The 21,479-nt window shown below is 46.8% G+C and overlaps 2 protein-coding genes across 3 annotated transcripts in view; one reads left to right on the top strand and one right to left on the bottom strand.

The window, feature by feature from the left end:
* Window positions 1–9,780, top strand: part of Ccnjl (cyclin J like) — a 58,410-nt gene extending 48,630 nt beyond the window's left edge. For both annotated transcript variants that reach the window (XM_034506273.2, XM_076937025.1), the window contains exons 4-6: window positions 3,517–3,819; window positions 6,262–6,421; window positions 7,439–9,780. In XM_034506273.2, coding sequence (XP_034362164.1) covers window positions 3,517–3,819; window positions 6,262–6,421; window positions 7,439–7,859 — 884 coding nt within the window. In that variant the 3' untranslated portion in view covers window positions 7,860–9,780. The remainder of the gene's footprint in view (window positions 1–3,516; window positions 3,820–6,261; window positions 6,422–7,438) is intronic.
* A 9,653-nt stretch (window positions 9,781–19,433) lies between these two features.
* The window catches only part of Fabp6 (fatty acid binding protein 6), a 4,908-nt gene continuing 2,862 nt past the window's right edge, over window positions 19,434–21,479 (bottom strand). The window contains exons 3-4 of the mRNA XM_034507839.2: window positions 20,770–20,859; window positions 19,434–19,549 (exon numbers count right to left, since the gene is read on the bottom strand). Of these exons, the coding sequence (XP_034363730.1) occupies window positions 19,496–19,549; window positions 20,770–20,859 (144 nt within the window). The 3' untranslated portion in view covers window positions 19,434–19,495. The remainder of the gene's footprint in view (window positions 19,550–20,769; window positions 20,860–21,479) is intronic.

The raw sequence follows: 21,479 nt of genomic DNA, 5'->3' as shown, positions 1-21,479 counted from the left end.
ATCCAGCCAATCAAGAATGAGGAACATTTTAAAAGATAGCTGGACTCTCTGTTCCCCAAACACTAAGAAATAAAACTGAAAAGATTTTAAACTCATTGTGTGAACCTAGTTTGGCTCTGGGATCCAAAACCAACTGGGATAGAAAATGTGTTTCAGAATCCCTGGAACAAGTCAAATATGGACAGAACATAAGGATGTTATTACCAGGAGGCTTTTATCCCAGCACTTGGGAGGTAGAGGCAAGAGGACCAGAGTTCAAGGACAGCCTCAATCACATAGTGAATTTGAGGCTATCCTGGGCTACATGAGACCCTGTCTCAAGAACAAAAGATAGGATGTTGCGTTCAGGGTTGTGTACTAGTACTATTAGTATCTAACTATTTGTAGGAAGGTGTCCTCAGGAAGAGATATTGGGGTGCTGGGGATGGTGGCATATCCCATCTGTAACTTGCAAAGCCAGTATTTATATACAACACACAGAAATGTAGTAAGTATGAACCAACTGTCTGCTGCTGGGGAAAGTGGGGGAAAGAGTTGGGCGTGTTCCTTATTCTCTGATTTCTATTGACTAAAAGACTTTCGAAATTAAAAGTTTGCCAAGGAAGACTGGCCTTTGTCTGACCCCCGTTTGCATCCTAGCATCTCTCTGGGAGCAGCCCTGAAGACTTACAGACAAGTCTTCTGTGCATTTTGCCCATAAAGAGGAAGCAGCTAAATATAATGGTGCTTGGTGGTGGCAGCACTAGGACAAAGGGCTAGAGCACTGAAGATGTGGGAGGAAGGGAGGAGATGTCTGCTGGGCACGTGCAAAGCTAGGAAACTCAGAAAGCCGGACCTGGCTGCTAAGTGTGTGCGGTAGGAAACAATGTGGAAAATGAAGTCACTGTGGGTAACAAAGAGGAGCAGGGACTCCCGGAGGCGTTTCTGGGGCTGGAGACCACATCTCTCCTCATCTGTGTTTGGAGACCTGAGAATGCTAGACATCCCTTTGAGGATTCAGCCTGGAGAGACTCAGTGGCATGCTGGGTGCTGGGTGCTGGGTGCTGGGTGCTGGGTGCTGGGTGCTGGGTGCTGGTGAAGCACTTTCCATTCTGCAGGATCATTCTCTTTCCACATGGGGTATATTCCTAACCATAAACAAAAGAACAGCCCGGAGGGTTTCTGTGCCTGCTAGCACTGGAGGAAACTCATTGAGGATTCAGGCCCAGCCCTGCCTGGCAGCAGCCTGCAATGTGGAGGGTCCCTCAAGAGGCCTCCTCTGTATGTATGGAGAGTAGAGGGAGCCAGGAAAGTGGGATCCCTTCTCAGTAAGCTGTGACCCACCCCCTCCTTTGGGGGTTAATCCTCTGAGGCCTGGTAGCCAGGTTCTGAAAGGTTTGAAAAGCAGGGAGTGGCCGAGGAAAGTAATCTGATTGAACACATCAGCTGGTGCCTCCAGACAGATGGTTGGCTGCCAGGGATGCTGCTGCAGAGCCAGCCTCAGCACAGTGTACAGTCCAGCCTGGGCTAGGCACCTTACCCTGCCACTTTATGTTCCCGATACCATTCCCCCTCCATCCCCCCGGGGGGAAAAAAAAACTCATGAGGACCAGGGTGTGGCTCAGTGGTAGAACCCTTCCTTGCCTGTGTGAGGATGAGAATCCAGTCACCAGCACCAAATTGGGGGGTGGGATGGGGTTCAATTTAGTATATGTGACAAAGATAGCTCAGTTCTATATAAGGTTCAGGGAATTTGGGGGCAAAATTGCTGCTTCTGAAGTGATTTATTTAAAATATATTATCCTGTCCATTGTACTCTTGTAATTACTGAATTGGCTTGTTTTAAAGGGGGGTCGAGAGTGGGGAAGATGGCTCAGTAGTTAAGAGCTTGTGATGTTCTTGGCAGAAGACTGGTTCCCAAGACCCACAACCACCTTTAACTGCAGCTTCAGGGGATTTGATACGCTTTGGCCCATGAGAGCACCTGTAGTGGAGTGTCTGCAGAGCAGCCTAGGGTGGGTGCTTCTTGTCTTTCCGGAGAGATGGAGAGGCTGGTGGCTAATGGGGTCCGAGAGTCAATGGCCACAGCCATGAGCAGGTATGCAAAGGCATTTGTGTCTCCCCCACAAATTTACTCAGCAGCCACTCTGCACCTGTGAGGCTGCTTGGACTTCACAGGTGACCAGGTCGAGGCTGACCCTCAAGTGGCTCAGTTAGGGAAGGCTTATCCGAGGCAGTGACTTGGAAGTGAAGAACACATCAAGCTTGGCGGAGTGAAGAACAGCTGGAGAAGGGTATTCTGAGCTACAGAGCTGTGAAGACAAGGGCAGGAGACATAGTGCTTTCAAAGAGCCGCCAGTGATAGTGTGATGGTCTGTATATGCTTGGGCCAGGGAGTGGCACCGTTACGAGGTGTGGCCTTGCTGGAGTACGTATGTCACTGTGGGTGTGGGCTTTAATACCCTTGTCCTAACTGCCTGGAAGTGAGTCTTCCACTAGCAGCCTTCAGATGAAGATGTAGAACTCTCAGCTTCTCCTGTACCATGCCTGCCTAGATGCTGCCATGCTCCCACCTTGATGATAATGGGCTGAACCTCTGAACCTGTAAGCCAGCCCCAATTAAATGTTGTCCTTATAAGAGTTGCCTCACTCATGGTGTCTGTTCACAGCAGGAAAACCCTAAGACAGATAAGGTCCACTGCCACATATGAAGTGGTATCCTGAGAAAGCAGTGCCTAGTCTGAGTTCTTCACCCTGCAGAGCCTCACAAAGTAGGTCTGTCATGCCCCGCAATAGCTTCTAGTCTTGACCCTTAGTGCTGGAGAAGCCCCTGTTTATGGCTGTTGAGGGTATAACCCAAGGTTTAAAGCCTGTATTTTCAACCATTTCTCAGAATCTCTTCATATGTGGTCAGGCTCCAGTTGTCCACAGCTGCTCCTCTTAAGGATTCCTTTTTGGGGCTCTCTTCCTTTCCCTCTTGCCTTCCCCAGTTTGCCAGTCCTTTCCTGAACTCACCTTCCAAGCAACCTTGTTTCCAAGGCAACACAAACTAAAACTGACACAGTTAGAATAGGAGGTCTGTGGAGGACAGTGGCGAGCTGTGGACAGCCTCTTCCACACCTAGAAAAATGGGGGGTCACACTTGCAAGGCCATATGGCTCTGCCTGGATTGGTGATGGCCAGACAGAAAATGTGGGAACCTCACCCCTAGAATCTAAAAGCTGCTCCTGACGACTTTCAGTGCCTTTGATGTTCTAGGTGTGTATCTGAGCATTCATGTACATTCTCTCATGGACTCAAGCCAAAGCCTCCTTAAGCCGACAGTTCCCCTTGCAATTTGGAGCCACAGAGAGATTGAGGCATTTCCTCACAATGATGTAGCAGAAAGTGGTGGTTTGAGGATTCTTGATTCCCAGGCAGTCCCGCCTACCTGTTCCTTCATGTCCGTATCATCAACACCATCTAGACATCATAGTGGAGAATTTACCGTCCTTGGCTCAGTTTCCTCTAGTAAGTTCCGCTTCTGCCTCCCCGTAGGTAAGTTTGAGGACAGGGAAGACCGAGTGCCCAAATTGGAGCAGATAAACAGTACAAGGATTCTGAGCAGCCAGAACTTCTCCCTCACCAAGAAGGAGCTGCTGACCACAGAACTTCTGCTCCTGGAGGCTTTTGGCTGGGACCTTTGCCTGCCCACGCCCGCCCACTTTCTGGACTACTACCTTTTGGCCTCCATCAGCCAGAAGGACCACCACTGCCACGCCTGGCCCACCACCTGCCTCCGAAAGACCAAAGAGTGCCTCAAGGAGTATGCTCACTACTTCCTGGAAGTTACACTGCAAGGTGAGAGCATAGAGGCAGTGGGCTGAGGGAGGAACATGGGGGTGGGAGGCCTGCCTCAAGAGGGATGTCATCCAGAGAGGGCCTTCCTTCATGGCTAGAACCCCCATGCCCGTATCACTCCCACTTTGCAAAGAAAGACTGAAACGAAATAGCAGTTTACCCAAAAAGTCACCAGTACCTAGAGACTAGCAAGTCACCTGGGAAGTTTTCTTATGGGAACCTTTAAATCACACCAGCTCACAAGTTCATTCCCAAGGAGCTGTCATCGCACAGATTAAATGGGATGGCGCAGGTGACAATGTTCACATCTGCCTTGGCAGTAAGTTGGCTTGTCTGGAGCGCTGGGAAGACAACCCAGGCTGTAATGTGCTTACTGTGAACATGTGAGGAGTTCTGAGTTCAGGCATCAGAATCCACAGAGAAAGCCAGACATAGCAACAGAGAAAGCCAGACATGGCAACAGACATACCTGCAATCCAAGAGATAGGGAGGCAGAGACAGGAGAATCTCCAGTGCTTGCTAGCTAGCCAGCAGCATGATCAGTGAGCCCCGGGTTCCAGTGTGGGACCCTCTTTCAGAAAGCAAGGTAGATGACTGCCAAGGAACAACACCTGAGGTTGACCTCATGTGTACCTGCAAATGTGCACTTACACACATGAAAACACACAAGTTACCCTGTTTAGAGAAAAACAGTAATCTCTCTCACTCTGTCTCTGTCTGTCTGTCTCTGTCTGTCTGTCTCTGTCTCTGTCTCTGTCTCTGTCTCTCTCTCTCTCTCTCTCTCTCTCTCTGTGTGTGTGTGTGTGTGTGTGTGTGTGTGTGTGTGTGCACTCAATGATTGTAAACACTCTAAAGCTGAGCCATGTCTGCTGCTCTCCAAAACAGAGTTTTAAATCTAGATGTTAGGGAAGATGCTGGTCAGTAATAATATTGACACGCCATAAGACAAATAGCTCAGAGCAGGAATATCAGTGATTTGGGATTATTAGGCATTGACTGAGCCCTTACCGTATGCCTTGCTGCAGAACTTTGTGTACATTAACTCATTTGAACTTAACAATGACCCTGTGCTGGCTGGTTTTATGTCAGCTTGACACAAGATAAAGTCACCTGAGAGAAGAGAGCCTCAGTGGAGAAAATGCCTCCATAAGATGGGGCTATAAGCAGACCTGTAGAGAATTTTCTTAAATTAGTGATTAATATAGGAGGGCCCAGCCTATTATGCATAGTTGCCGTCCCTGGACTGGTGGTCCTGGGTTCTATAAGGAAACAGACCTAGCAACCCATGGGGAGCAAGCCAGTAAGCAGCACTCCTCCATGGCCTCTGCATCAGCTCCTGCTTCCAGGTCCCTCCCCTGTTTGAGTTCCTGTCTTGGCTTCCATCAGTGGACTTTAAGTTAAGATATGAGCCAAATTAACCCTTTCACCCCCAAGTTGCTTCGTTCATGGTGCTTCGTCGCAGAGATGGTAACCCTAACTAAGACAGACCCCTTTCAAGGTTGTTCCGGCCATTCCCATTTTATAAATGAGGGAATTTATCCTCAAGAAGTGAAACCACTTCCTGGAAAAGGTCAGTGACGAGCTTTGAACCTGGAAGTCTGACTCTATGACTCTTCTTCTAACTATTCGGCCCTAAACTGATTGATACTTTCAAAGGCAGACATTGAAATAATTGGAAGTTATGAGCAATTGATAATAAATAGTAACGTACTAAATGTCACCCATGAAAAGTACAGGCTATCCACTGTACCCATTACCCTATCTTCAGATGTCTTAAGAAAACAGAAAATTTAAGTCTGGGGCCAGTGAGATTGCTCAGTGGAAGATGGAGCTGAATCCAGTCCCTGAATCCCACTTGGCACAAGGGAAAAATTAACTCTAGCAAGTTGTCCTTTGACCTCCACGTGTACAAATATCCTACACACGACATGTGCCTACATCGTAATATAAATAAATGTGATTTAAATGCCTTTAATATTACTTCGTGAACCTAGACAATGTTATTAATGTCAGACTTACCCAGCCATTCATTTGTTTTTCATCAGATTTCTGGTGCCTGCTGAGGACCAGACATTGTTGCTATGCAAGCAGCCATTGGCCAGATTCTGTCCATCAATAATAACCCAAAAAAAGAAGAATATAGATTTTTGTGGTTCTGTTTGTAGCCCATCAGCAAGCATCTTGAAGCTTTCTGGGAGTATAGACAATGTTTTTAAAAAATTTTCCCTCTAGGCTGGTGCCGGAAGCCACAAACTGAACACCAAAACCTTTAAGCCCAAGCAATGGTACCTGATCTTTTCTAGTTTCTTACCCCATTTGTAAAAAGCCAGCACTTCATAGCCCTTGAGCGGATTCATTTGTCTGCTGTTCGACAGACCAAGCAGGAGACTCAGTGGGGCAACTTTCCAACGCTAATACCTACCCTCTGTAATTCTCCTTCAGATCATATATTTTACAAATTCCAGCCTTCCATGGTTGCTGCAGCCTGTGTTGGGGCCTCCAGGATCTGCCTTCAGCTCTCTCCCTACTGGACCAGAGACTTGCAGAGGGTCTCGAGCTACTCTCTGGATCATCTTAGCACGTGTATCGAAATCCTGCTGGTGTAAGTCCTTTTCTGATTGGCTACCTTTCTGAAATACTGACCTTCTATTTGTTCTGCCCCCTCCTTCCCCCCCCCCCCCCATGTTAGGGAGGATTTCCTGTGTCTGGGACAGATAAAGTGTTGCAGGCAAAATGGGTAGAGTGACTCCTGACAGAAGTGGTATTTGGAAAGCTGGTATGGAGGTTTGCAACTATAATCTTAACACTTGGGAGACTGAAGCCCGAGGGTTGACTGGAGGCCAGCTTAGAAGAAATAGTGAAACTCTGTCTCAAAAACCTAAGAATGGGGTTTTGAGAGTTGCCTGTTTCTATTTGTACTTTTAAGATTGGAGAGAGAAAGAAAAGAGGAGCAGGACTGGGGGCACCTGCTCCTGTATTTATGCCTACACTCAACCTATCTTTGCATTTTGTTATTGAGACAGGATGTCACATAGCCCAGGCTAACTTCAGTCTCACTATGTAGCTGGCAGACTCACCTTCCAGTAGCCCAGTAAATCAAACTCTAGATCCTTAAGGTTAACTAATGGATTTATATATATTAATAAAACCTCAGTACACAAGATGTTCACACAACTTAGAAAGTTATCCCAATTTTCCTAAACTTTAGATTTCATATCTACCTATTTACTTGAAACCTCTCGGGTCCACGTCCCTGTCATTTTCTTCCTTGCTCTCCTGTGCTTCTCCCTGCCTTCTTGTCTCTGCTTCCCTTAGCCCCGCCTCTCTTTTCCCTATCCAATCATAGGCCTCCGGCTTCAAATAGATTGGGCAGGGAAATTTCTGCCACAGGACAGGGGTTGTGGGGACAAGTTTGGCTGATTTTGCACGGGCCCAGGAAAGTTTGGGGACAGAGACAGCTGCAAGCTGAGACCTGAGGCCTGAGTCTAGTCGGTAGATAGTCGTGGCTGTGTTATGTGTCATCATAGACTGCTGTAGCACTGTCCCACTTACTGAGGAAGGTAAGCAGGAGTCTAGTGGCCTTTGATCTCCAAAACTCACTTGAGCCTTTTCCTTTCAGAGCATATGACAATGTCCTCAAGGATGCCGTTGCAGTCAAGAGCCAGACACTGGCCATGGTGCCAGGCTCATCAGCTCCCGCCCAAGTGCTGTTCCAACCGCCCACCTACCCTACCCTCAGCCAGCCACCGCCAACAACACTAGCCCAGTTCCAGAGTCCAGCGCAGGACTTGTGCTTGGCGTATCGGGACTCGTTGCAGGCCCACCGCTCAGGGACCCTGCTCTCAGGAGACACTGGTCCATCCCTCCACACGCCATACCCAACACTCCAGCCCTTGGATATGTGTCCTGTGCCCGTCCCTGCATCCCTTAGCATGCAGATGGCCATAGCAGCTGAACCCAGGCACTGTCTTGCTGCCACCTACGGAAGCAGCTACTTCAGTGGGAGCCATATGTTCCCCGCAGGCTGTTTTGACAGCTAGGCCACATTTGGACCACAGGGAGAATCCTGGAAGACCCAGACAAAGGAAGTAAATACCTAAGAGGAGAGCTCACCCGGGTGAGACAAAGAACCTAGTACCTTTCAATAAAGAGCGTGCTCTTTTTAAAAGCAAACAAACAAGACAAAACATCCAGGGACATATCTCACCCTATGGCATCTCTCTGGGAAACGTCTTCCATGTGTGCATGGAGGACAAAGACATGGCTCTGTGACCATTCCCTTGAGCTGGGGAATCCAATGGAACATATCAGACTTGGACATTGAAGACTGCATACATCCAGGCTTCTCAAAAACTACTTTTCACAGCTATGCCACTGAAAAAAGAAAGGGGCACCTGGCGCGTTTGTCTGTGTCCCTAGAAAATCCATCCTGAGTGTCTTTCTCTCCCTTGCTCCGCTCCAAGGGCCCCCGTGCGTGGCCTGTGTTTATGCCTGAGCACTGACCCCATGTGGCACAGTGAGTGGCTATCTTGCCCTTTGTTTTTGAACCCCCAAATCTTTTCATTCTTCTAGATATTTCACATGCTGCTGCTTCCTGGAACAATCTAGCTTTCTATTTTCTATCCTGCAAAAAAGAAGAAGAAGAAGAAAAAAAAAAAAAACATCTTGTTTACATACCGTGTCAGGGATTTTGTGATACTTGAAAATTCCGTAGGAGCAAACAGTTTGAATTGCCACACTGTCTGTCCCACATAAGGCTGTATGTTTTATTAACCCAACTTAGGACCAACTGGTGGATAACAACGGGGGGTAGGGGGGGTTGTTTACCACCCCTCAGCCACCCCTCAGGCTCTCAACTCTGCAAGAGTCCACCCCTAGGATGCTAGTGTTCACCTGTTGGACTTGCATTACTGCCCCCTGGTGGAGGAATGTTGTTGAGAGGAAGACAAAGACTGGTCCTCACTTCCTTCCACCACATGCTTACAGTGCTGGGGTTAAAACTGATCCCGAGTTTGGCCAAATAGTAAAGGGTAATCACATTATGGAATATTAGAAAAGTAGGGGGACCAACGTTGTATATGACACCAGCATTGACAGGCAAGAGATTACTAGCGCAAAAGCCTGTGTCTAGGATCTGCAGGGCTCAGGAACACTGTCACCGTGTGCAATATGTTATGACTATGACTCATAGCCTGTGCTTAAGATGTTCTTGTGGTTGGGGCTTTTTTGTTTTGTCTTGTTTTTGGTCAGGGGACATGCTGTTCACCCATCAGAATTGGAAGAGAGGTGCAAAAGACCACAGAAACAAATTGTAATTTTGTTTTTTGAAATGTTTGTGTCTTGGTTGGTTTTTGTTCATTTTCTTATTCTTTTGGTGGGGGGAGACTTTTTTTTTTTTTTTTTTGAGATGGCTCTGATGTAGCTAGGCTACCCTCAAACTTAGCACACAGCCAAGGCTGGCCTCGAACTCCTGATCCTCCTGCTTCAGCCTCCCATGTATGCCACCACATCCAGCCTCCCCCGTCTTGGTTCTCTTTGACTGATTTGCCAATCCACGAGACCATAGCAGGGGCTGCCAGGAAGACGGCCAAATGCTACTGAGTTGTATTTAATGGTGATAGGGCTTTTCTGAGCTGATGAATGTCTCATGGAAACAGAATAAGGAAAGAGCTGGGTGCAGACTAGGCGCTGCCATTTTCTCAATTAGCATAGGAACCTGCACATTCGTTTGTTATTTGTGTGTGTGTGTGTGTGTGTGTGTGTGTGTGTGTGTGTGTGTTCTGACTCCCACCCCTCCACCTCCTTTACCAGCCTTTCTGTATTTATGTGCAACTGGTGGTTTGGAGTCTATTGTATCTGTCTGTTCTGGGCTGGGACTTTTGAGAGAAGCATCTCCACTGGGGTCCCAGAACTAGCCTGATTCTCAGGACCAGATGTCCTGCAATAAACACATCACCTGCTCTTGGTCTCTGCTGCCTTTGTCTGGACATCTCTTAGCAGGTCAGCCCTTCCCCGCCACTCTCTACTCTACCTCAGTGGGAGTCTCCTTTGGATGAGAGATGAATGAAATCACAAGGTTCCTGAGCTTTCTCATATCTGTGACAGAATGACCCAAGAAAGCAACCTAGAGGAGAAAATGTTTGAAATGGAGTCCACTGTGGCAGAGAAGCCATGGTGGGCAAGAGGAGCTTGTAACAGATGTGGCAGGAGGTTGTTTGCTCACATCTCCATGGATTAGGAGCAGAAATGGGACAGGAAGTGAGAGCCAGGCTGTCAATGTCAAGGATGGGTCCCTGGAGATCTCCCTCCAGCTAGGTCCCAATTACAAAAGGTTCTGGAACCTCCCAAGACAAGACCACCAGCTGAGGACCAAGTGTTCAAACACATGAGCCTGTGAGGGACCTTTTACAATACGGAACTGTCGGCAGCAAGACCAGTGCCTCTGGACCTGAGTCCTTCCCTCTTAGCAGGACCTGGCCTTCCCTGGGCAGAAGAATAAGTAGGGGCTTGACCTTCCAACCTGCTTTCCTGCATTGACCATTTCTTTTCAAAAGCAAACCAATAATAGATTTGCTACAAGGAATTGGCGCGCACAGCCATGGAAGCTGGCAAACCCAGAATTCATAGACTTCATGCCCACAGGTAACAGTTGATATGACACAGCGGTGAAGTCTAAACTTTTCAGGGTTGGCCATCAAGCCAAGGAACTTAGATAATTTCTTTGTTGCAACCTTGAGGCAACATGCCTTTTTTGGGGGAAACTTGAGCCATTGCTCTTAAAGCCATTAGCTAGTTCAATGGGACCCCGTTCACCTGCTGTTCTTGAAGTCACACCTCTAAGAAATAATCACATCTGGGGGGAAAAAAATCATCACAGCAATGTCTAAGCTAGTTTTTCATTAAACAACGGCACCACAGCTTCACAGAGAGATCCTGCATATTTAGTAGGTATTGGGAGACGGTTGGCCAGCCTCTCCTAACCTGTCTTCTTACCTATTAAAATGGGGGTGGTGACTGCACTTGCCCACTGTGGTCTCATGATCAACAATAGAATGTTGCACATCTTTAAAATGATGGATGGTCATTATACAGCTCCTCAAACATAAGATAAACTGCTATTTATTATAACAATAATTGCATTTTCTTTGCAGTAACAGCAGACTGTGTTGGCCAGGCTGGTCTTGAACACCTGGATTCAACTGACCTTTCCATCTTGGCCTCCCAAGTTGCAGAGACAGATGCAGGAGGACACTGCTTAGCTAAGACACCTCTCAAAAGGGCTGAGAATGTGACTCAGTGGCTGAGCTGCAGAGGACTTTGCTACTGTGCACAGAGGTCTGGTTGTAGTCCCCAGTACCACAGAAGGTGGGAAGGGAAAAGAGAGAAAGAAGAAAGGAAAAGCAAAAGGCAGAGAAGATGGCTAGGTGGGTATAGTGCTTGCCTTATAAGGGTGAAAACCTGAGGGCACATCTTATATTTTTAGTTGTGAGCCTAGCCTTTAACAGCTGAGCCATCTCTCCAGCCCGAGGGCACATCTTTATGTGCCAGGTACAGTATTGTCCATCTGTAATCCCAGCACTTGTACAGAAAGATGGGAATTGGAGACAAGACTCTCCGTTCTCTAGCCTGGCATATGCAGTAACAAATAAGAGACCTAGTCTCAAGCAAGGACCAATGCTGAAGGTTGTCCTTTGACTATCCCTCCCCCCCTTACACACACACACACACACACACACACACACACAAGCCATGGCATGGGTACAGTTGCAGAAACACATAGATCACACACAATTTAAAAAAAAAAAAAAAAAAAAAAAAAAGGTACCAAACAATCCATCAATGGTGGTCTATGCCTGTCATCCTACCACTCAGTGGGTTAAGGCAGGAGGATTGTGAGTTTGAGGTGAGTCTGAGCTACACTGTGAGACCCTAGTTCAAAACTACAATGTGTGTGGTAGAACTATGGACCTTAGTCTCCACTGTGGTGGAGAATGTCACAGTCTGCTCTCTTGGCCCCTCTGTTCTGTCCTGCAGAAAAAACACTCTCATTGTACACAAGACCCATTGAGGCAAGGGGCTCTGGGGTTAGGGGACTCAGATGAAACAAATTGAGTGTACGAAGAGTAATGAATTCTCTTTGGACACATCCTTTCCTGTGCCTTTATTCTCCATTCGTTACCATGGAGACCATTGAACTTTTGGCCTGGGATGAGCTCTAGGCAAAGCTGAGCCACAGAGTCACAGACCTAGCTTTCAAGCAGAAAGCGCAACTGATTTCTTCCAGATATGGATACTCTGTTTAGACTTTGTTGCCACACCAGATCATGACTAGAAAAGGTTAAAAAGCAGAGATGGCATCATGCACGTGTGTGGGTATGCGCACTCACGCACGCGCGCGCGCGCACACACACTCACACCCCTAATCCCAGTAGGCAGACTGACTGTTGGGTCTGAAGCCAGCCTAGTCTACATTATGCCAGAGCTACATATCAGAGCTCTGTTAAACACACACACACACACACACACACACACACACACACACACACACAGAGAGAGAGACAGAGACAGAGACAGACAGAGACAGAAGTCAGAGAGAAGTGGTCTTAAAGGCTTCCAAGGGCTACCTAGAGCCTTCTCTAAGAGGGACGAGTCCCAGAATCTGTGTGTTTAGTCAGCTTCTTCATAAGACAGGTGTGAAAAATTTTCAGAGATCTAGGGATGATTAAATATACAAGGCCTGGCTCCCGTGCTCAGATGAGAATGCACACCCAGACCCCGTGAGTTCTCAGTATCTCTGTTGTACAGGTAGGTATGTTCATACACACCTGTAATCTTAGCTCTGAGGAGGCTGGTGAGTGGAGATCTCCACAAACAAACCAAAACCCCCACCTTGGTCCCATACAGTATTTCTTTCACTGAGCTGAGCTGTGTGAAGAGCTGTGACATCCAGACTTCTTTTCCAAGAAGAACCTGCTTCCTTCTGGGCTCATACTGTAAATGCCTGGTCCCTGACTGCAGAGCTATTTGACCTCTCCTCTAGAGTGTTCTCACTTCATCCCCATGCAATGGGCTCCTTGCCCATTGTACCAGGGAACTGCAGCCAAGGTCACATTAGGAACCAAAGGAATATTTGGTGCCCCTGAACATACTACATACAAAGTACAGTCCCCCATGGCAAAGGATGAACTGACTGCAAATGGCTGTGTTCTGGGGTTGAGAAGGGTGCTTGAGGTCTCGGCTTAAGTTGCAAATGGATTCTGCAGTACTCTTGATTTCTGTATTTATATCAAACCATCCAAGATACACTTACTTATTGTCTCCTTGGTGTAACAACGATGCCCTAAGCTCGAACTTTTGGAACTCTCCTGCTTGCCGCTCACAAGCCCTTTTCACACAAGAAATTTTTTATATGGCAGGGACATATAGGGATGTAGAATAAGCATACAAATCAAACATTTACCGATAATAAGCCACTTTCATTTCAAAACAATTTTAAATACATAGAATTTAGCACTGATTAAAGAAAATTTGAGTACTGATGGGATAAATAATACTTCTTAGAATTTTTACATGAAGAGCTAAAATTCTGGCTGAACGTTTCATACTACAGAACATACTGGCATCTTTGATATAGTGAGTTTAAGAGAAGCCTGGGCTAGATACTTTGTTACAACCGACCCATAAACAAATGTAATTTAAAAAAAAAAAAAAAAAAAGTTAAACATTCTACTAGGTGTAGTAGCACACATTTTTAAAAAAGACTTATTTATTTTATTTGTATGAGTACACTGTAGCTGTCTTCAGACACACCAGAAGAGGGCATCAGATCCCATTACAGATGGTTGTAAGGCACCGTGTGGTTCTGGGACTTGAACTCAGGAAGAGCAGTCAGTGCTCTTAACCGCTGAGCTATCTCTCCAGCCCAGTAGTACACGTCTTTATTCCTAGTAATTAAGAGACAGAGGCAGGTGGATTTCTTGTGAGTTTGAGACCAGGCTGGTCTACAAAGCAAGTTGCAGGACAGCCAGAACTGTTACACAGAGAAACTCTGTCTCCAAACAGAAAAACAAAGCAGAGCAAAAAGATCGAACATTCTAACATGATACAATCCAAAAGATACACTAATTTGATACATGAGGAAGAATGGGTAAATATTACACACCCTTGCTTCCCATAACTGAACCACTATGTTTGTATAAGAGTGAGAAACCTTGTATGTACAGGATACACACTGCAATAAAACACTAATAACATAGTCTGGAATCTGAGCTGAGATGTTTCAGGTAGTATTCATTGGTAATGTTGGCATGCCTGCCTGCAGTGTAAAGGCTCCCGAGAGGTATCCCAAGGCAACGTGGGTAAAGGTTGTTAGAAACCTCAGATCTGTTGTCTACTTTATTTTGAATTCATTGTGGATTATACCTTCAGAAACCTCTTACTGTTGCCCCACACACACACTTTTTTTTTAATCTGAGACTTGAGCTACCTCCTTTCAGTACAACTGGTGATGGTGGCAGGGGCCACAGCAACTGGTGCTAGCTCCAGACCCTAGTTAATATTCCTCATAACCATCCTAGGAACCCCCAAAGATGGAGCTGTTTGCTGGGCATGGTGATACACACCTTTAATCCCAGCACTTAGGAGACAGAGGCAGGTGGCCACTGTGCGTTCAAGGCCAGTCAAGGTTATATAGTGAGACCCTGTCTCAAAAAATAACAATGTTAATAAATCAAGGCACAGAAAGATTTGCTAGTGTGAAACTATAAAGGAAAGAACCACAGTTCAAAGCCCGTGGCCTGAACCTAACTGTCCATGGCTAAGAAAGAGAAGGCCTTGCGAACCCCCCTTAACGCAGGGACAAGGTGGGTCAAATGAGACTCCCACGTGACTTAGAAGCTGGTGGCAAAGGCACTCCTGAGCCTTTGGTTACACTGACTTGACGATGGTGGCTGAGACAATGGATGTGCTGCAGGAGGTAGCAACTCTATTAGGGTAAGTTCACCTGGAGCCTCACTTATGGCTGGAGAAATGGGCTCAGAGGAGGGGTGGACTCAGGAAAGGTGGCACAGCTACTGGTGACAAAAGAGGGTCTTGAGCCCTGGCAGTGTGGAAGAGGAACTTGAAGTCTAGTGTAAAAGCTCTTAACCACTTACCTGCTTGCAGGCCAGCAAGATGACACTATGCCCTTGGTCCCTCACTCCATATACCTGCAAAACTGTGGTCTCCATCAGGGGATGAAGCCCAGCCCACAGATTCTCAGGCCTGGATTCCTGCTCTATGACCTTAGGCAGATCTCTACCCTCTATGAACCTGTTTATCTGTGAAACGTATTTTAGTCAAGAGCTGAGGTGGTTTGATTACATATTTCCTGGGTCTGGGAGACTCAAAATACAGACTTAAGACTGCCTCCGTCTCAATCAACTCTTAATTTATTTTATTTTGGGGTGTGTGTGTGTGTCTGTGTCTGTGTGTGTCTATGTGGTATCTGTGTATGGAGTGTGTACTTGTTAGTGCGGCTACTAACTGCACATGCATATGTGTAATTATGCATATGGAGGCCACAGTTCAGTATTAGGTATCTTTGCTTTTGTGTGTTTATTTGTTTTGTTATTTAAAAAAAAACCTTGGAAATAAATAAAATATCACACACCAATTTTCTTTTTTACTTGAATCACAATTCTAACTATATAAGTTCATTAAGTTGTATGGTCGTTGGATCTGTTTAATTTGCCTTTACTTTTGAGATAGAGGCTCCCATTGAACCTGAGGTCACTGACTCATCTAAGTTAGCATAGCCACTGAGTTTTGAGGATCCACCTCTCTCTACCCACCTAGCATCCTGGTTACTGGCATATGCCACCATCCCTGGCTTTTAGAGTTCAGGTGGGATTCGAACTCAGGTCCTCATGCTTTCAGCATAGCCACTTTACCAGCTGTGCCACGTCACCCACCCCTGAGTTTATCTTTGAATCAATTACATGGATGCCCTCTTCCCTACCTTCCTCTCCTCTGTCTCTCTCTCTCCCTACTCCATCCTTTCTTGGCTTCCTCCCTTGGCTCTCTCTCCTCCCTTCCTTCCTCCCTTTCCCTCTTACAGTTTTCAGCCTAATTATGGTTAACTCTGTTGTCCCATGACTTACTATCCAGGCCCACTACAAGTAATTATCCAGTCTGGAGGGGAAACAGCCTTGCTGCTCCTTTCATTTAACGCTTACCTAGTCACCTAATTAGCAATAAGTCTTGGCAAAATGATGGAATTTACGGGAGACTCGGCAACGCTGTTCTTGAAAAGATGGGCAGAGTCCTGATAGAGCAAGAAAAGACGCAGGGGATGCTGCCAGTGAACTGGGCAGAGCCTTTGTCCAGCCAAGGAAACTTTGTAAGCAAAAGACTAGAGATTACATGAAGGAGAAGCACCTCAAGCCAGATGCTACATAGAGATAGGGGCTGGGTTAACTTCTTTTTTTTTTTTTTTTTTTTTTTTTTTTTTTTTTTTTTTGAGACACGGTCTTGTTTTGTATCCTTGACTGGCCTGATGCTTGCTTTGTAGGCCAGGCTAGCCTCAAACCTACAGAGATCTGCCTATTTCTACTTCTCAGTGCTGGGACCAAAGGCATGTGCCACCATACCCAACTAAACTTTATTTCCTATGTCTTTCATGCAATGTTTGTATATCCAACATGGTCTTGGTGCACCTGCCTTTTTCAGTGTTGGGGATTGGACCCAGGGCCTCATACAGATTGGGCAAATTCTCTGCCTCTGGACTCCATTCTCAGTCCTCTCTGTCCTTTCTGTTTTTAGATAGGGTCATTCTAAGTTCAAGCTAGCCGTGAATTCATTCTAGCCTCGGCTTGACTTCAGACTTGCTCACTAGTCTCTGTCAGTGATTCCCAACCTGTGGGCCAGGGCCACTTTGGGGGCCCAGTGTCAGATATCCTGCATATCAGATATTCATGTTATACAATTTATTAACAGTAGCAAAAAAGAACAGTTACAAAGTAGCAATAACATTTTATAGTTAAGGGCCACCATAACATGAGGAACTATATTAAGGGGTTGCAGCATTAGGAAGGTTGAGAATCACTATATAGTCTTTGTACTTACAATCCTCCTGCCTCAGCTTCTTAAGTAGCTGGGATGACAGGAGCATGTGACAAGGCCTAGCTGATAATTCATGTCGGGATACATCCTCTTCCAAGAAGGCTTGTGCCACTGCACTGCCTTAGAAGAAAGCATTCCAGTGGGTGCTGGCATGGCCTAGCTCCCTTTTCACAAACAAAGGCAGTGGGTGGCTCAGGGCTGGGAACAGGTAACAGAACCCTACCTGCAAGTTGACATCACTCACCTTTTTAACAGTTTTGCTTTGCCAGTGGCGAATGAGCTTGAGTTTCCATATAGAAAAGAGACCTCAAGTTTCTGATACAATAAAAATAAATACTTAAAAAAAAAAAACAGGTATTGAATGAAAAGAAGTCAAGTGAATGAATACCCAGATGTAGCAAGCACTCCAAAGGAAGAAGATGGAGACAGGCATGTTCTGTGCTCTGGGCTAGGCCCATTGTCGTGAGGGGATCAGTAGGCTCCCTGCTCTGCTCCATGTCTGGACAGACTCAGTTTCTCATCAGTAGACACAAACGCAGCTGCTAAACTCAAAACTACTTGAGAGTACTTCTCAAGGCACAGTTCCAGTCCCCACCCCTGAGTGAGCAGTCTCCTGACCACAATTCCCAGTGTAAGGGTCCACGATTATCAAAGAATAATACCCTGGACTCAAATGGTGTGCAAAATCAAAAGGTGTTTTATTCTGTAGCATGCAGACACCCAGCATGCTGGAGTCTCCCATTTACCAACAAGGAGATACCCAAGTGAGCTCGAAGGCCCAATTTAAAGCACATTAAGGGAATTCCAGGAAGGGGTAGGTGACCTTTATCTTAATTGATTGACTTTCTATCTAGGGACATTCCAGAACCATTGCTGGTGGGCTGGAAACTGTTGCCGGGGAAGCCTGGAAACAGTTGCTGACTGCCCTTGCCTCAGGTCAGGTGGCAAGGCAGCTTCTGACTGGCCGCCCAGGGGAATTTTCCAGTAACTGACTTGCCTGGACTTGTCCAATTCTGGGAAACAGAAATTTAGGCCTAGTCTCCTGACTTGCCCGTTTGAAGCCTGTCATGGAGTCAGCCTGCCTCATCCCTCTCACCAGCACTTCTTCCCAGATATCAGGTCCCAGTTCAGGACATCTGGGGAAGTCCCTCCTGCTGTATCATAAACTACCATTTCCTTCTATCCCCCATCCATCCTCACAGCCTCTTTTTTCCGCCAGTGGATATGCTGGGGCTGAAGGAACAGCCAAGCTGAAATGGCTTCCATGGGTAAGTGCTGAGGAATCCATGGCTGCCCTATCCTGGAGCCTCGTAGGCAGGGCCCTTCCCAATGGTGGAACTGCTACCCCCACCTTCCCACCAAGAGTTAGGATAGGCTTGTCCTGTGTTGAAAATTCTGTCACCCATCTCACACAAGTGTATCTATGAATAAAACTCCTTCCAAGGGAAAACATAAGCAATGATTACACCTTCTAAGGTCCCAACAGCAAACCAAGACTCCATTCTGCCAAAGTTCACTCCACGGAACCAGTGAGTTCATTAGGCACCCTTACTGAGCATAGGTGACAGGTTACTTACAGGGGTGTGGGTACTCCTCCCTCCAACAGGCTGCACCTAGAAAGCCTTACCCAGCAGAGATGAGGGCTTCAGAATAGCCACATAGACAGAGCCTCCCTTCCCTAGTCTTCCGGGACCTATATCCCCTAGCTCCCCACTGAAGTCATATGCAGTTAAGGCAGCATTACATGCAACAAGTGGTAGGGCTAGGCTGGGTCCTAAGGGTCCTGTGACCTCCCCTACCCCCTCCAGGAGGGGGTGTAAACAGTCAACAAGCCCAGCTGTAAAAATAATCCTTTTGCATGTGGGCACCGCTGAACTCCCCGAGATTGAGGATTGTATTGTGCACAACAGTGTCCTCTCATATGTATGTGTGTGTGTGTGTGTGTGTGTGTGTGTGTGTGTGTGTGTGTGTGTGTGTGGTATGGGTTTGGTGTATGTGTACATGCATGGCAGCCACAGGAAGATAGGGTTTCTGCCCCCATGAATCTGTCTTACTTCCTTGAACCAACCATGAAGTCTTAGAGATTCTCCAGTGGCTACTCCTGACAGAGCTGGGGTTACAGGTATAGGCACAGCCACACCTGGCTTTTTACTCAGGCGCTAAGGATTTGAACTCAAGTCTTCATGTTTGCTGAACACTCTTACCCTCTCAGCCGTTTCTTTAGCTCCCAACTGTGCCCCGCCCTTAAAGGAGCCTACAAACAACAGAGATGGTGCGAGATGTCCGAAGAAGTATGCCACAGCGGTCCACCTGTGGCCACTCCCAAGGACACAGCACTACATCCCACATTCAACATCCACACCTCCCTCTGCCAAGGTAGAACCCTCAGGCATCTCAGGGCCAACATTTGGCCTGTGCAGCCATCCTTGAATGCTTTCCTACTCTCATTCAGGCCAGGGCTGACTGCCTTAAGACTTCCGGAAACAGAAACAAAGAAACTCTGGAGCTAGCAATGGTGATCCATGGAATGCTTTTATTGGTGGGTTGTAGCCCCTCAGAGCCCCAGCCTGGTGGCTCAAGCCAGCCTCTTGCTTACACGCTCGTAGGTCACATCCCCGATGGTGGAGATCTGAAAGAAGCCAGATCAGAGGGAGGGGTCAGTGTGCTTCCCCAGGCAGTGGCCCTGACATGATGGAGGGGTGCAGTTGAAGGAAGGACACCACCACTGCCAATACTGGATGGAAGGCAGGCACACTGCTTTCTGGGCTTTAGACTCCCTGTCAGTTATGGGAGTCACGCTGCAGAGAAAATGTGGTAAAATGCTGAACAAGGGCAAGAGTGATGGCTGCCTGCACCTTAGCTCCCATGCAATAACCCCTCCCTTTGACTACTGCATGCTGGGCCCCTTTTCATGCTATTCCATCTCTAATTCCCAAAAGCCCCAGGTGATTGCTCCCATTACACAGAGGAGAAAACTGAGGGTTGGTTCAATGTTTGAAGACTAAGGCTCTTGGACACAAACCTGCTGCTCCGTGTCTCCTGTCCTCAGGTCTGGGAACACCTCAGGCCTGGGAACATTGTTTTGGAAATCAGGACCCACTGACTGACATTTCATGGAAAAGTGTTCAAAGTTCTAATCAAATCTTCCAATGGGCTAGTTTTCACCCAGAGCAGAGGATACTAACTTTGATTCTTTTTCTATGTGTGTGGATTAAAACAGCATGCATGTGAAGGTCAGACAACAGCCGGCAGCCAAGAGTTAGTACTCGCCTTTTACCATATGGGTCACAGGAATTGAACTCAGATCCTCAGGCTTGGCAGTAAGCCCCATTGGCCCACCTTTGTTCTTTTCATTTTTCCTTTTCAGTGTTTTAACTCCACTTCATTGGTTTTCTAATTTTTACTTGATTTTGACAGTACAAAGGGTTGAACATCATTCAGGTAGGCAAGCACATTCCACTAAGATATATCCCTTGACGTGTGTGTGTGTGTGTGTGTGTGTGTGTGTGTGTGTGTGTGTGTGTTTGGGGTCAGTATCTCACTCTAGTCCAGTCTAACCTGGAACTCAAGATCCTCCTGCTTTGGCCTCCAGAGTGTTAGGATTGCAGGCATTTGCAACCATGATTAGAAATATACTTTAATTCTACAAAAAAGAAACATGGCAGTGTGGCAGAGCCCCACCCATTCTCTAGGAGAGGCTCAGAATGTCCTCTAGAAGTCAGCCTACAGGTGTGGTCTTGCCTCCATGATGTACACTAGCTGTGTGACCTGGGGCAAGCCACAGGCGGTCCTTGAGCCTCACCTAGGGACTCTTTAAAATAGAAATAGTCAGAACGTTTGCACACTCACCTCAATCAGCTTGTCACCCACGACCTCCGAAGTCTGGTGATAGTTGGGGAAGTTTGCCACCACCTTCCCACCCTCCATCGTCACGGTAGCCTGCGAGAGAGTCAAAGCGTTGAACATGAAGCCTCCAGTCACGGCCTAACGATTCTGCTTTGGCATCGCTTAGGTTGTTTTAAAAATAACATATGTAGGGCTGGCTCTGTTGGCAGAGTGATTGCCTGCTGTACTCAAGGGTCTCAAAAACAAGGGGAAGGGAGGGAATAGCGGGAGGAGATTGCTCAGTGGGTAAACAGACTGGCTGGAGTTTGGATCCCCTGCGCTCACATTAAAAACAAACAAACAAGAGATGGTCATGGCAGTGTATACCTCTAACACCACCGCCATACTATGCCACCCTCACTGGGGGACATAGATGATAGAAAGATGGACAGATAGAAGATAGAGAGATGATAGGTAGGAAGAGAGAGAGAGAGAGAGAGAGAGAGAGAGAGAGAGAGAGAGAGAGACTATTCAGTAAGTGCTTGAGGTAAGTTATGTTAAATGCTCAGCAAATATTAGCTTCTTTTTTTTTTTTTTTTTTTTTTTCTTTTCTTTTTCTTTTTTGGTTTCTTGAGACAGGTCTCTGTGTATCTCTGGCTGTTCCAGAACTATGTAGACCAGATTGGCCTGGAACTCTACCCCCCAACCAAGTCCTGGGATTAATGTTATGCACC

Source organism: Arvicanthis niloticus, chromosome 6 (genome assembly GCF_011762505.2).
Source record: "Arvicanthis niloticus isolate mArvNil1 chromosome 6, mArvNil1.pat.X, whole genome shotgun sequence".
In the NCBI taxonomy this organism is placed as follows: domain Eukaryota; kingdom Metazoa; phylum Chordata; class Mammalia; order Rodentia; family Muridae; genus Arvicanthis; species Arvicanthis niloticus.
The sequence above is the reverse complement of the archived record's forward strand: the minus strand, read 5'-3'. Positions and strand labels throughout refer to the sequence as shown.